Source organism: Podarcis cretensis, assembly GCF_951804945.1.
Source record: "Podarcis cretensis genome assembly, chromosome: 1".
Classification (NCBI taxonomy): domain Eukaryota; kingdom Metazoa; phylum Chordata; class Lepidosauria; order Squamata; family Lacertidae; genus Podarcis; species Podarcis cretensis.
In genome coordinates this window covers 98,279,075-98,293,678 of record NC_137170.1, presented here as the reverse complement: position 1 = coordinate 98,293,678, position 14,604 = coordinate 98,279,075, and the positions used below count along the sequence as shown (strand labels likewise).

The 14,604-nt window shown below is 42.4% G+C and overlaps 1 protein-coding gene across 2 annotated transcripts in view; it reads right to left on the bottom strand.

The window, feature by feature from the left end:
- Positions 1–14,242, bottom strand: part of GPR39 (G protein-coupled receptor 39) — a 132,857-nt gene extending 118,615 nt beyond the window's left edge. The window contains exons 1-2 of one of the 2 annotated variants that reach the window (XM_079993871.1): positions 13,836–14,242; positions 12,701–13,576 (exon numbers count right to left, since the gene is read on the bottom strand). In XM_079993871.1, the coding sequence (XP_079849997.1) occupies positions 12,701–13,576; positions 13,836–13,944 (985 nt within the window). In that variant the 5' untranslated portion in view covers positions 13,945–14,242. The remainder of the gene's footprint in view (positions 1–12,700; positions 13,577–13,835) is intronic. The other variant, XM_079993872.1, reaches the window with a different exon arrangement.
- Between the last annotated feature and the right edge of the window lie 362 nt (positions 14,243–14,604).

Genomic DNA, 14,604 nt, shown 5'->3' with positions numbered 1-14,604 from the left:
ACATATTTTTAGCAGAGTGCTTGAAGTAATCTATCCTACTGCAAATCCATTTGCCAGGTGCCTCAGAAAATATATTTCCTCAGTGATCTTTTGAAAGGCTATTTCTTTCTACGCACGACACCCTTATTTTGAGCTACACATTAATCTGCCAACAGTAGATTGATTGTACAAAAATTAGATGTTCAGCTTTAGAGTGTTGGGCTTTGGTCTTTTTTTTTTTTTTTGTCTTAGATATAGGAAGGCAAAAAAGATCCAACACGGGTCGCTAATTATGTTTTACAGCAATATATTTTATAGGTCAGGCCTGCAAAATGCCTTCAAAGCAGCTTGGTGCAATATTAATAGATATTTAGGAAGGGCAAAGTTTTATTTAGCAACAAATTAAGGTACCTTCTTTTTTTCTTTTTTTGCTGTGACTGCAAATACCAAACCATTGATTGAGTTCATGTGTCAGTATTAACACAAACTTAACTGCCAAAGCATAGATGTAGTATACATGGCATAATGCATACTGTGCTGAGCTATTCAGTTAGGAATCTGTCATAAACACCTCTTTACACGCGGAAATGGCCCAGCCTTTGCCAGAATTCCTCCATATTTGCTCCTGTATCCTAGCTTGTGTTCCTTGCTAATGAATGGGCTAAACATCGAAACCCTTCCTAGTCCCTAAATCATTCCAGCTTTTCATACAACAGACCCCATAATGGCACAGGCATGGGAATGCATAAATATGGTGACTCCTCCAACTTAATACCATTTTAAGCAAGTAGCCAGCACCTGTAGCCCTGGTGAGAAAAGAGTGTGGATGTGCAAGGATTATTGAGGAACATCCCCCCTTTCACTTATTTCATCCAGATCATTTCTACTTTGGCTTGGGCTATTCCAGCGAAGGAGTATCACTTCTGGCAATAAACTGCCTGTTTTTCTTTTCTCCACACCTTATGTCTGTTCACCTATTTTGTGACATGGCCACTGCAGCACAACGCTGCCCCACCGCCATTACTAGGTGCCTAATTTCTGTTCTCAATGGCTGGCAGGAGACATCACATCCTTCACCACCTGCATGTGGGGATTTGAATTCAGGCCCTCCTGTAAAGTGGCCAATTGTAGGCGGGCCTGGAGGCGGTACCTAGTGGGGGTGGAGCTGCCTGGGACAGATCCTGAGTCTTCACTCAGATCTGCTCCATAGGCTTAAATAAGGCTCATCTCCTTGCCTCAGCACCTCAGTCTGCCTATGGATCTCTCACCCTTATTGCATGGCTAAACCCACCCACCAGAGGGGATGGTGCCTTCCATACAAACTTGCTGTGGAACTTTCAACTGCCATATTCAGGGCCAGAGAGGAATTTCTCCTTTAGACTAATTGGCTCTGTCTGGGGGTTTTGCCTACCTTATAGCAACTGTCACAACTTTGGTGGGTAAGGCATTGGGTAAAATCCTTAATCAAGGATGGAAGGTTGTAAGCCTTTGTCTTCACCTGCAATGAATCAGGGTATCCCATTAAAGGGACCCTAAGGGAAGTGGTTCAGTCCATATGTCCAACCAGGGACTGAGGGCCATAGTATCTCCTAAGGTGGCAATCCTGTTGAGGTTGCACCCATTTGATGTATGTCTTCGTCAGCCCCAAAGCAGGACTGACCCCCAGCAAAATTTTCTAGCAGGTGGGCTGGTTGATACAGGTGATACCCAATGCCTAAGCCAAACTCACTTTCATCTGTAAACAATAAAGTTGTGACCTGATTTGAACTGAAAACACTGTACTGTGGTCTTTTCAGCTTCCACAACACAGCCTCAATAGGTGGTGAGCTCAGAGTACCTGGGCACGCAAATATTTTTATACACCTGTATACCATGACCCTCCCTTAATTGCCTATTTTCTAAAATTAAAAAGCCCCAAATATTGTAATATTTCCTCATAGAGGAATTGCAACAACCCTTTGATACTGTTGGTTGTCCTTTTCCAGCTCTACAATATCCTTTTTGAGATAAAGCAACAGTATTCCAGGTGTGGACACACCATCGACTTGTATAACAGAATTTATGATACAGGCGATTTTAGTTTTAATCCTTTTACCCATTTTTTACATTATTTTCCAATACACAATCTAAAAACTCCTTTGATATGTCAAGTCTACTAAGGACAGCCCAAGCAATATCCTTTTTAATTAACACCTTTCCAGTCTCATCTCCTGGCTCAAAAAGGTGTTATGAGTGCCTTCCTGGCTACATGAAACTCAGTTGATTGGCAAATGACAGGCTGTCTATCAAGACCACCCAAGCTAGAACGTAATAAATATGGTAGCTACCTCACCCAGACAGATGCTTGCTCACAGATCTGTCCTTCCCTCCTCCTTGCAAGGGAAAAGAGAAGTTGTGGCAGAAACCTAGTAAAAAGAGAGGTGTGGGCACTACTGGCTTGCCTCACAAGGCAGCTGTGTGCAAGACTTCCTTACAAGAGTCTACACATGTACAGTTTGCATGCACATAAGCGTAGGATTAGCAGAAAGCCAGGACACTTCATTGACAGGTAAAACATAGCTAACTCTATTTTCATATTTGCGACCTCTGACCTCCTTGCTCAGTGCCATCTACTGGCCCTTGTGCTTATACAACTAACACCCCCACCTACCCACCTCCTGAGGAATGCTTAAATAACATTGTGGTAGCTTTCACAGTGGCTGTGTACACATTCCCATCTGGTGCACCCCCACCTCTGCTTTGGGAAGCAGTATGCACACGACATTAGCCAGAATCTGCATCTATCCAGTCGCTTCTTATGAAATACTGCAGTTTGATGCACTTCCCCGCAAACCAGCTTTGATCCGAACTGAGAAAAAGAGCAACCTAGCTGCAGTAATGCACACATAGCCTAATTCTAAAAAGTGCATCGTAACATTAGTTAACTCCCTTAATGTGGTAACATGCTGCCTGTTCATAGGGAGAAGACACTTCCCCTGTTCACCACACCTTGTGTCTGTATGGGCAGAATCCACTAAAGGCTGCTTAATTTTGAAAACTGGATAGTTCATTGTGTTGAAGTCCAACATATTTTTCACAGTGAGCACTTGAGACATTCGCATACCACAACTGCTATTTTAACAGCTGCCACGGCAGGAAAATGTTGTTTTCATTTTCAGCGCTATTCTGTCAAATTATTTTTGTAGAACACTATAAACCATTTTTAAAGCACTCACAATCAAATTCTATCACCATTGTTCTCTAGAGACAACTTGTTTATTGAAGAAACCTTTTTAAAGACTATTTTTCTTAAAAAAGAAATCTGCTTATTTTTATTTCACTTGAAATATTTATAGCCTGGTCTCTTAAAATGGTTTACAAATGTAAAAATCTAAAGTTATTACTAGAATTTATACAGAGTTAAGGAGCAGAACAATATCACTAAATGCCATCAGCATCAACCCATATTAGAAGCTAACCCAAGAGACATCTTCAGTTTCGGAAGGTCAAAGAGATGGACTGTGATGTTTGGGTAAAGGAAGAATGTTCCAGAACTGAGTGGCCACAACCGTAATGACCATGCTCATGGAAGGCCACCAAGCTCACTTGGCGAGATGGAACAGAACTTTAGTCACAGGCACAACAAATAAGCTTCTGTGCCAAGTACGAACATATATTCCCTTCTCTATGCCTCACAGAACTGTAGAGTTGGAAGGGACCCCCCCCCCCCAGGATCATCTAGTCTCAACACACAGTCCCCTGTCCAATTTGAAACCATACCAGACCCTACTTAGCTTTGCAAATGTGCTAGCAGTTTTATTGCAGCACCACTAGGAGGGATATGATCTGAGGCCCAAACCAAATGTCTCAACCCAACTGAGATGTAAAAGTAGCCCATTCTGTGAAGTTAAAGTCTCAGCTGCAAAACAATTAGCACACACTTCCTGAATAATAATTTTCTGCAGGCTTCTTTTTGAAGAACTAGAATAGAATCAGACTGTGTTCCATGACTACTTGTGGAGCTGGGGAATTATTATGTTTGGAGTGAATGTCTTGTATTTTCAAACAAGTTTTCCTTAAAATGCAGACGTATGCACTACTGAGGGAGTTTCATGGCAACGACAAACAACAGCTCTCAGCCTTGGAGAGGAAAATGTTACTAAAGTCCTGTTAAAGTCTGTGCAAATGAATGAATGACTGTCTGCTTTGTATGTGTGTTTAATCCTTGCTATGTAATTATACTATGAAAAGCCTTGCCTTTTGCCACACAAACACCTGAGTAGCAAGAGAGAATGAGAAAGAGAGCAGGTGGACACTAGCTACTACCTTCCTGCCTCAAAAGCAAAGAATGAAGCCAGGATGGAAGAAGAGAGATTTCATGGTCATTTCTGCTGCCAAATCCTGTGTCTCCTACTGGTGGAAAAGGTCATTTTCCTACTTTCTCCTCCTTCTCAACCACACAGTGGAAGTCTGAGCAAAGGGATGGACAACTCAGGGCAAGCCTACAATTTGGACTGTAACTGTGAATTGGGGAAGACTTTGACCCTTTTCCCACTGCTGTGGTCTGGGGATTGGGGGGGCACATCTGTATTGCAGGGGAGGTCCCATTTGGTCCAATAGAGCAGTAGTAGTTGTCATGGAATCAGAGGGAAAGAGGCAAGCAAATGGAGCAGGCAACTGGAATAATGGTTTACAAGCCTGCACTATAATAATGATTAAAAAATGGAAACTGGTTTTACCAAAAGCTGTGAGTCTTCCTTCCAGGTAAATATCTTTAGTGCATACACAGTTTCTCTTTACACTCTGCTGGCCTCCGGATTCTCAAAAACACAGAGGAAAGCCACAAGTACAAAACTGTATTTACCATAGACTAAAATATACCACAGCACTCTCTTTCAGCATGCACTTTGTGCAACAAAGACTCTTTTCAGTTCCCCATCTGGCATTCCTTCCCTTCTCCCATACAACCACCCTGTGGCAATCACTGTACAGTATGTGGTTTACTGCCGAAAAGTAGTACATGCACCAGTATGAAGAACCAAAACCTGTCATCTGTGATACTTAACCTGATGTTTTTGATCCCTCTTGCTAGCTTCAGGGCCACATGTGAAACACTTTATTGCTCCTTCACAAATAAGTTACATATTTCAGTATTTTGTTAAAGCAATCAACAATGCCAAACCTTCTTTTGTTGGTGTACTTAAAGGCAGCCTTACTAAAGGAAATTTAGATCTAAGCAGCATCCACCTCTGTAGCAATTTCAACTTTTAGTTTCCCAATGCACTTCTTTGGTCATAGCATGTACCGTGTGCTTTCCACACTGCAAAATTTACAGCACTTTCTCTTATTGTGGATGGGCTCAAGAGTTTGGTTTATAACCACACTAAATATTTATATACAGACAGATGTCTTTCTGCGGAAAACTTCTGACTTCACACAGGTGTCGGTGCTTTTAAGAAATCTGGGTTCTTGAAAACTGTTTCTGTGAGGCAGCAGCTACATGAAATGCTGAAAGGTTTTGGGGGTTTGTAAGTTAAGAAGAAATTAATCAATACATTCTCAAAAAGAGAGAGAAGACCAGACAAAGACAGAAATGAAAGGAGTTAGCCAGACATTTGAGCAGTGGTTGGGAGAGCAAAATTCCACTGCCATTTGATGTGTTTCCTAGCACCCTGGCTCCAAAAGAGTCCATTTTGGTCTGGATAGGCAAGCAAGTAAGGATTTAGTTTGCACAGGGCAAATTTAATAGTCTCCTACTCTATTGACATGGACAAGGAGGTAATCCTTTTCCACTAGTCAGCTAGCATGTAAACACTCCACTTCAATCTTGTTGTTGTTTATTCGTTTAGTCGTGTCCGACTCTTCGTGACACCATGGACCAGAGCACGCCAGGCACCACTGTCTTCCACTGCCTCCCGCAGTTTGGTCAAACCCATGCTGGTAGCTTCGAGAACACTGTCCAACCATCTCGTCCTCCATCGTCCCCTTCTCCTTGTGCCCTCCATCTTTCCCAACATCAGGGTCTTTTCCAGGGAGTCTTCTCTTCCCATGAGGTCGCCGAAGTATTAGAGCCTCAGCTTCACGATCTGTCCTTCCAGTGAGCACTCAGGGCGGATTTCCTTCAGAATGGATAGGTTTGATCTTCTTGCAGGCCATGGGACTCTCAAGAGTCTCCTCCAGCACCATAATTCAAAAGCATCAATTCTTCAGCGATCAGCCTTCTTTATGGTCCAGCTCTCACTTCCATACATCACTACTGGGAAAACCATAGCTTTAACTACACAGACCTTTGTTGGCAAGGTGATGTCTCTGCTTTTTAAGATGCTGTCTAGGTTTGTCATTGCTTTTCTCCCAAGAAGCAGTCGTCTTTTAATTTCGTGACTGCTGTCACCACTTCCATCTAGTTCCAATCAAACCAACCCTTGCTGGACCTTTGCTGAATTAAGTTATAATGGCCCATGTCCTGGGTGAGAAGGCTGGGGATTCTGTCAGGGCCCTAGTTTCACTATGGAATGGTGAGATGAAGAGAGACAGATAGCATTCATGACTCCATGATGCTCCCTGGCTTTCTGGGGACCTTTAGACAATTAGGTAGGTCAGACAGGAATGGCTGGTGAGGAGCAGCGTCATCACTTCCCTGACTTACTCCATACCAGTGTAAGCACCAAGTAAGCACCCACCCTCCCTGTCAGCCACTTCTGAGGCCAGATGACCAACAGAATATGGGCAGTGCAACTACTACAAGCTTCTGTTAAACATCCCTGTGGTGTTTAATATTCCTATGAAACCACTGGAAGACGTTAGCAGAGGATCTGGAGTAAGGTGCTAACAATATGCTGATGACATACCATCCCTATTTCTGGTTATCCTCCAAGTCAGCATGGAAGGAAAGTTCATGGTTTCCCTCCCCAGGATTCCCTTCTCCCCTGAATCTCTCCCTTCTCACGCTTGAGGTCCTGGATGCCTCCATCCCCTTCTGAGTCTCACTCTCTCTTTTTCTCTTCTTCCCTGAGCTTGTGCTTGACTTGTTTGAACATTAGACCATCACTCCTCCAATGTTCAAACAGAACGTAATAATCGGCTTCTCTCCTCCTCTTTCAATGTCTTTGCTTGCCTTCTTTCAAATCCCACTGCAATTTTTCCCCTTCTTTCCACCTCCTTTGAAGCCAAAAGTTGCACCATGCCCCTGTCATTGACAGCAGCCTGTCCACTGAACAGAATAATCCTCAGAATCAGTTCCCCTAGCTACCCATTTCAGCACTCAGGTTTGGAAATTCCTTGCAAATGGTTAGGTTCACTGTCATATTTAAAGACACATTTCCTGAGCAAGCATCGGAATAAAACACTGCTTGTGCTAATGACCACCATAGTAAGATTTGCACTGACTTCATGAAATACCACTATCTGTGTCAAAGGTCCAGAGCTGAGAGGCCCACAGTGACATATATGGACAGGCCTGTGCAAACCTTATACAATATTTACCAGCACAAATCATGTAAAATATGATGGTGCTGATATATCCTAAGATTATGTGCACATAACACTAGCATGCCCAAGGCAAGGGCATATGTCAGTCACTTACTCCAGGGATGTCATACATAGCTAGATGTCAAGGGGAGAATAATTCAGCTCACTTCTTTGTGCAGTAAAAAGGCTTATTTCTCTCATAATCACTTATTAGCTTCAATTGTTTCTCAACCTTTTAAAATCCCTCTATATTTACTCTGCCTTCCTGAGCCCACCCCCATACCCCGATAACAGCTCTTTCTTCAGATTTAAGATGGTAAAATGGATGAAAGAAACAAAAGCATTAGCACTCTTTCCTCCCCAGCACTACAGATACACTCCAGGTTTTAATGAAATATGTAAAGTGGTCCTCAAACTCTGCCTAAAACCAGCAATACAATGAACAGGAAGACCTCTTGTGGCCAGAATCTCCCATATGTTCACTGGCAGGTTCTCACAGAACATTAAATCATGGTTTAATACATTATGGTTTTCTAAACCATGTCCTAGTGTTATATGTGAATCCTGCTGGGCAGCTATAGTTTGTTTACTGCCCTCCCAAAAAACATGATCTGAAGCCATGGTTTGTTGTTTGGCTTACAAACCTTGCTTTGATTTAACTATGGCTTGGTGTTGTGTGTGAACTCAGCACTTTTCCTTAACCATAGTTTGTTTAACCATGCTAACGAAACTACCAATGCACAAGATAAAAGGAGCTGTAATACATACCAAACTTCAGAGAAACAAACTGGCAGGTTCTCACAGAACATTAAATCATGGTTTAATACATTATGGTTTTCTAAACCATGTCCTAGTGTTATATGTGAATCCTGCTGGGCAGCTATAGTTTGTTTACTGCCCTCCCAAAAAACATGATCTGAAGCCATGGTTTGTTGTTTGGCTTACAAACCTTGCTTTGATTTAACTATGGCTTGGTGTTGTGTGTGAACTCAGCACTTTTCCTTAACCATAGTTTGTTTAACCATGCTAACGAAACTACCAATGCACAAGATAAAAGGAGCTGTAATACATACCAAACTTCAGAGAAACAGTTACAGATAGGTAGCCGTGTTGGTCTGCCATAGTCAAAACAAAAAAAATTCCTTCCAGTAGCACCTTAAAGACCAACTAAGTAAGTTCTTGGTATGAGCTTTCGTGTGCATGCACACTTCTGTGTATCTGAAGAAGTGTGCATGCACACGAAAGCTCATACCAAGAACTTACTTAGTTGGTCTTTAAGGTGCTACTGGAAGGAATTTTTTTTGTTTTCAGAGAAACAAACTATGATTTGTTTTATTTGATTATCTATGGGGCAAATAATGTGTAAATCATGGCTAGTATAACAATGATTTAGTGTTATGTGTAAACCAGGCTACTGTGTCCCTTCCATGCCTAACAGCCATTTTGTTCGGCCAGAATACTAGGTTTTAACTGCTTTTAAATGAAGTGTGCCTATGGCTTTGCTGTAAGACTCTCTCCTCCCACAGTAAGCCTGTCTCAGTTTGAGACCACTAATTTAATGAGAAAAGGGTACTGCAAAACTGTAGAAATTATGGGGAAAATGTTGTAGGAGAGACTACACCAAATTTTAGCCTTACAAGTTTCTCCCATACATTACAATATCCACTTTAGAATTTTTTCACCAAGCTTATTTATACCCTTGCCTGCCATTTTTATGTTCTTGTTCTTGGGCAGATTCTAAATGTCATACAGAAAACATTTCCTCACATATGCGTGCATGAGCACACGCACACACATACTAAAATGTTTTCAATTTGTTTTCATTATTTTTCAAACATTGCACCAAAGCATAGCACTAAAACCACTTGTTTTTCAACTTACACTCTTCCTTCTTGAGTACTAGATTTATGAATTTAATTTCTGCTTTATAGAAGTTATCACTTTTAACAACTAGAGGAGAGAGACTCTAAATTGCTTTTATTGCTGCTAGACTCTTCAACACATCTTGCTCCGTGTTGTCATTTACATTTCACATTAAATGTGAAATACATTTGGAATGAGCAAATATTTGTTTTAATTTGACCCATCTGTTAAATGAAATTCAAACAGGCCTGCTACATCACAATGTTTAAATTCAGCAATTTGTAAACAATATATCTGTTCATTCTGCCTGGGTTAAAAGCACCCTAAAGCATAATTCTTATGAAAGCCACCACTTCAAAATGTATTATTCTCATGGATGCAGGCCATGGTTTCTGTCTTCTGTTCATTAATTTATTTTCTAACCAAAGTTAATTAGTGAGACTCATATTAAGAGAGTAATTTGAAATACAGCACAGAAGTCAGGGAGGAGGACACTAAACACCCTTCTCCTCCCCCCCTTCCTCAAATAGACACTTGTAGGCATTAATGCAAATCTGCTTGCAGACAAAATTATCACTAGAAGTTACAGAATGGCTTTCTTTTTCTTCTTTGAACAAAAGTTTTTCAAACAAAGAAAGACAAATATACCTTGAGAACTCGGTGTATTGATAGGTCCAAGGAAAGATCACAAATGCTAATAGTGCTGTAGCATATGAGGATAGCAACGGGAGCTCACCCTGTTGCGGGGATTCGAACCGCCGACCTTCTGATCAGCAAGCCCTAGGCTCTGTGGTTTAACCCAGAGCACTACCTGTGTCCCTTAGGTGCACTTTAGGCAAGCCTTTATTTCTTAGTTGTTTCTCTCCCAATGCAGATCTTACCTATGAAGACAACAATACTGACCTTCCTCACAAGGCTTACTAATATAATATATGTGGAGTGCATTCTTCTTCTTAGCTTTAATAATGAAAACGGCAACAAGTAGTATGGCATTTTTCATCAGTCACTGGACCTGAACCAGCCTGTTTGGTGTAGCACATATTTCCATCATAAATCCTATCGTCTTTGCACAACCATGAATATGGACTAGAAATATACTTACTAAATAAAACAAAAGGCCACAATAAAGCAACCTTGATTATATATTCGCCACTCTCTCATCCCATATTTTTTTTTCTCTCACACACACCTGGCTTCTTTTTCGTCTGAGCATACCTCTGTTGACTGCACACTTCTCCCAAACTGATGGTAGATTACTAGCCCTTGCTACAGTTCAAAACTTATCAGGGCCTCTCCAATACAATCTATTTTTTAAATAGAGCCAGCACTGACATTTACTGCATCTGGGATTTTTGGTTGGAAAATTCATTCTATAGACAAGAAACGAGCAGGGGCTTTTCACAGATCATAGCAAAAGCGCAAGGAGCTAAAAAAAGCAGAGGATGCAGTTATTAATCTATGTAATCTATGTAATTTGTGCCCCCTTTATCACACCCTTTACCCCTCCCCCCAAATGTAGTGGACCTCTAGAAAAACAATTTTAAAATCTCCTCTGGTTTGGTTGTGCACTCTGGTTTGGTATGTTAGCCGATTCGTTTATTGTAGCACTAGCACCGTACAAAGCAGGCCAGTGAAAACGAGGAATTGCAGCAATTCAAGCAGAACATGATGAAAATCACATCTAAGAGCTCTCAACAAGATGCTGAGGCTACATGGATCACAGCCTGGAAAGATTCTCAAGATGGTGAGATGACAACTTGATTAGATTTAGTCTGAAAAATGTGGCAAGAGAGATCAGAATCAAACATAATTCCCAAGTTATTGGTCTTTTAATAAGCTCTAGGTGCGGGGAGGGGAAATTCCAAGAAAGGCAACTATCTGGCTGGCTTAAAGTGATCAAGGCCTAGCAAAAACAAATAAGTTGAAAGAAAGGCTTCCAACTTTTTAAGAGCCCCTGCTCTCATACCTTTAATGGCAACTTCGGCATCTGAAGGTTTCTTATGGCATGCCACTGTCTTCACATTTAGTGACAACCTCCTTGAGAATATGCATGGCTGCTGCCAGGCATGTGACTGACTCAGGCTAACAGTCTTGTAAAAAGGCAAAATAGGCAGGAATCATAGTTCCCAAGGAAATGCTACTAATTCTCCACAACTGCCACCTCCATGCCAGCCCAGAGGGTGGAGTGGGATCAGGTGGGTTGGGTGTCATCATGAGCCAGACTCTAATCTTTGCCAGGCGAGTTTCAGCTACCAGGGATTCTGTTAAAGGCACATGAGCACAGTGGCGTAGCGTGGGTTGTCAGCACCCGGGGCAAGGCAAGTAATTTGCGCCCCCTAACCCGTGGATTTGCACCCCCTAACCCTACCCCTAACCCTAACCCCCAGATGTTGTGCCCGGTGCGGCCGGCCCCCCCTGCACCCCCCACACTACGCCACTGCATGAGCAGGGCTATAGTAAATGATAGTGGCCCTGGTAACAACCCAAATCTCAGGTTTAAGCTTTCTGAATGCACACATTTGGAGTAGCATTTGGAGCTTGCAAGGCTCATTATTTGTTTCTGCTTGTTTGTTTGTTTGGGGTTTTTTTGGAACAGTTTAAAAACAAAGTCTTTTAATCAGCGCTCCAGTCCTGAACCTATTTGTTCAGAAATAATTCTTAGTGATGCTAGTGGGACTTTCGCCAGGTAAAGGATTTATGATTGCAACTTAAGGTTGTGATTTGCAAAGGGCTCCTCATTGTTTCCAGCAAGATCAACATGTAAAAAGCTTCCTTTCCTTGAACCCCATTCCATACATCTCCCCCACTTTGCGTATAAAAAATATAAAAAACTAGTTTCATTTATCTAAAAATAGGGAAGGGATAAGATGTTATCAAGCAGCATGACTAGTAAAAGCAAATTGAATTTTAGGATCCCTCGCTTAATTCAAACGAGACAAAAATTATAACACTACACAAGATAAGCATTTAGCTTTAAAATTGAAATATTTAAATCAAAAGTGCTTTCTTTAAGTGATGATGGGAAAGTGGGACAGGATGGGTAGAGAAGCCTGTTGAAAAGCTGAGTTACTTGGTTCTGTGCATAAAGAAAAGGGAAATGCAGCTGAAATGAAAACCATTCCTCTCAAATGCACATTCTGAAGGCACTAATGCTTACTTTAATATCACCAGCGCACAGGTTCCATGCAATTTATGCCATTTGCTTTGTGCTGAGCAGAATTATTTCCATAATGAATAGGGAATGGTGAAACACTAAAAGGGAGATGAAACCCACCTCATTTTCCCATCATTTCATCCTGAATCAATCCCACCCTGCCATTTGTCTTTCCTTTTGTAGCTGCAGAGTCATTACCAACACACACACACACACACACACACACACACACATACATGTACATACACAGGGTCTTACCTAGGAAGAGGATAATCTGTTTTCTGGAACTCCTGCCATCGGGATTCTCGTTTTTCCTTAGGTACTGGTTTTGGCTTTCTCTCTCCCCTCTCACGGCTAAGGTCCCTTGTTTGTGGATCATCAGGGCTTTCATCATATTCCGGCACATAAAAGCCACAGATACCAACACTACGACATACACAATAAAAGCAGTGAAGATACCAGACTGGAAGGCCTTCCATCGAGACGACAAGCTGGTGCATATGGTGACATTTAGCATCAAGTCAGGCATGTGGTGCCGGGGTTTGGGTTTGCTGCAGGGAACCAATCCTCGGTGGCCCTGGATGGCTTCCAATGGGTACTCTGTGCCCATCGCAAAGAGAAGAGGTAAGGCCACAAGGACAGATGTAATCCAGACAAAGGCAATGAGGATCCTCACTTTGCAGGGCCCAGAAGCTGCTTTAAACTTGAAAGGGTGGCAGATGGCAATGTACCTTTCAAAGCTGAGAGTGGCCACATGCAGCACCGTAGCATAGCTGCAGGCCTCAAAAAGGAAGCAGTAGAGCTTGCAGGCGAGGTTGCCTTGAGGGGTGGAGAAAGGGGTCCAGATCATACTGAAGAACTCCACAGGCATCCCCAGCAAGAGGACCAGCAGGTCCGAGCATGCGAGGCTCACCATGTGGTCTGTGACCTCTTTCTGCAAGTAGCCCTTCTTCTGCAGCAGTTTGGTTGTCCGGATGGTGACACTGTTGCCCACAATGCCTGCCACAAAGATGACGACGTAGATAAGGGCTAGGGTGATCTTGATCCATTGGTCCACTTCAAATTCTTTAATGTGGGTTTCATCAATTATATCCCAACAATCCTGCTGGCTGTTTCCTGTCTCCATGAGCAGAGCTAATCACAGACACACACACAATGGAGGAAAGAAAGACAAAAGGTGGGTCAAAACATGTCACTGATCCAAACATCCTTCCTAACAAAGCTTACAAGTTTGCTCACAGGCCAAGGCCTACTGCATTCTAGGAAGCTTATTTCACACAGGTAGAAGCTGTGAAGTAATAGCAATGACTCACCTACACTTTTTTTTCTGAATCAGCACCTCACACCAGTCACATTAGTGGATTAGTCAATCCAGGAAAGAGACGAGACAAACCATTATTCGCTTTAAAAAGAAGAAGAAGAACCACGAAGGAAATGCTTCTTTCTTCTAAGTATTGTTTCTGTCCTGTACCTAATTCCTCCTCACATGCGTCAGGGTGCATCCAATTCTTCCTGATGGAAGGAAGGCTAAGCCCTTCGGGTTTTCTCCAGGCACTCCCTGTTCCTTGCCCCGCCAGCGTCTGAGGGACGAGACTTCCCTCTAGCCGACAGGCAACCACTTCCGTCAAACATTAACTTCTAGCTGAACAGCCGGGTGGGATGTGGTTAGTGACTGAAAAGATAAGGTGGCCAAAAAAAGGGACAAGGCAAGTCTGGTTCCAGCCAGTTAGCTTCCTCTGCCCTCCCTGAAATCTGATCTCTACTCCTTAACAACTGTGAAGTGAAACCTGACAAGGAAAATAAATAAATTGAATAAAGGCAGGGCGTGGCTGCTGCAGAAGGAATCTGGGTGTTTGATTTAGCCCACTTTCTCAATGTCCTCTGTTTACAGCACTTCACGTGGGTGGAAGTTATTGCAGCTTTCCGTTTCTTCGCCTTTTCTACATGGGAGATTAATGTACAGGTTTTCACGTCACGAAGGAGGAGAGGAAAAAGAAACGATTATTGCTTCAAATGCCATATGAACCTGGGACTAGATGAAGAATAGGAACTCTGCCAGGCTGTGATGGTTGATCCCATTGCTGGTTTAGAACACAGGACTCCAGAATACATACGTGCCTAAAAGTACAAAAAGCTTCCTGCAACAGACAGCATGCATTCCC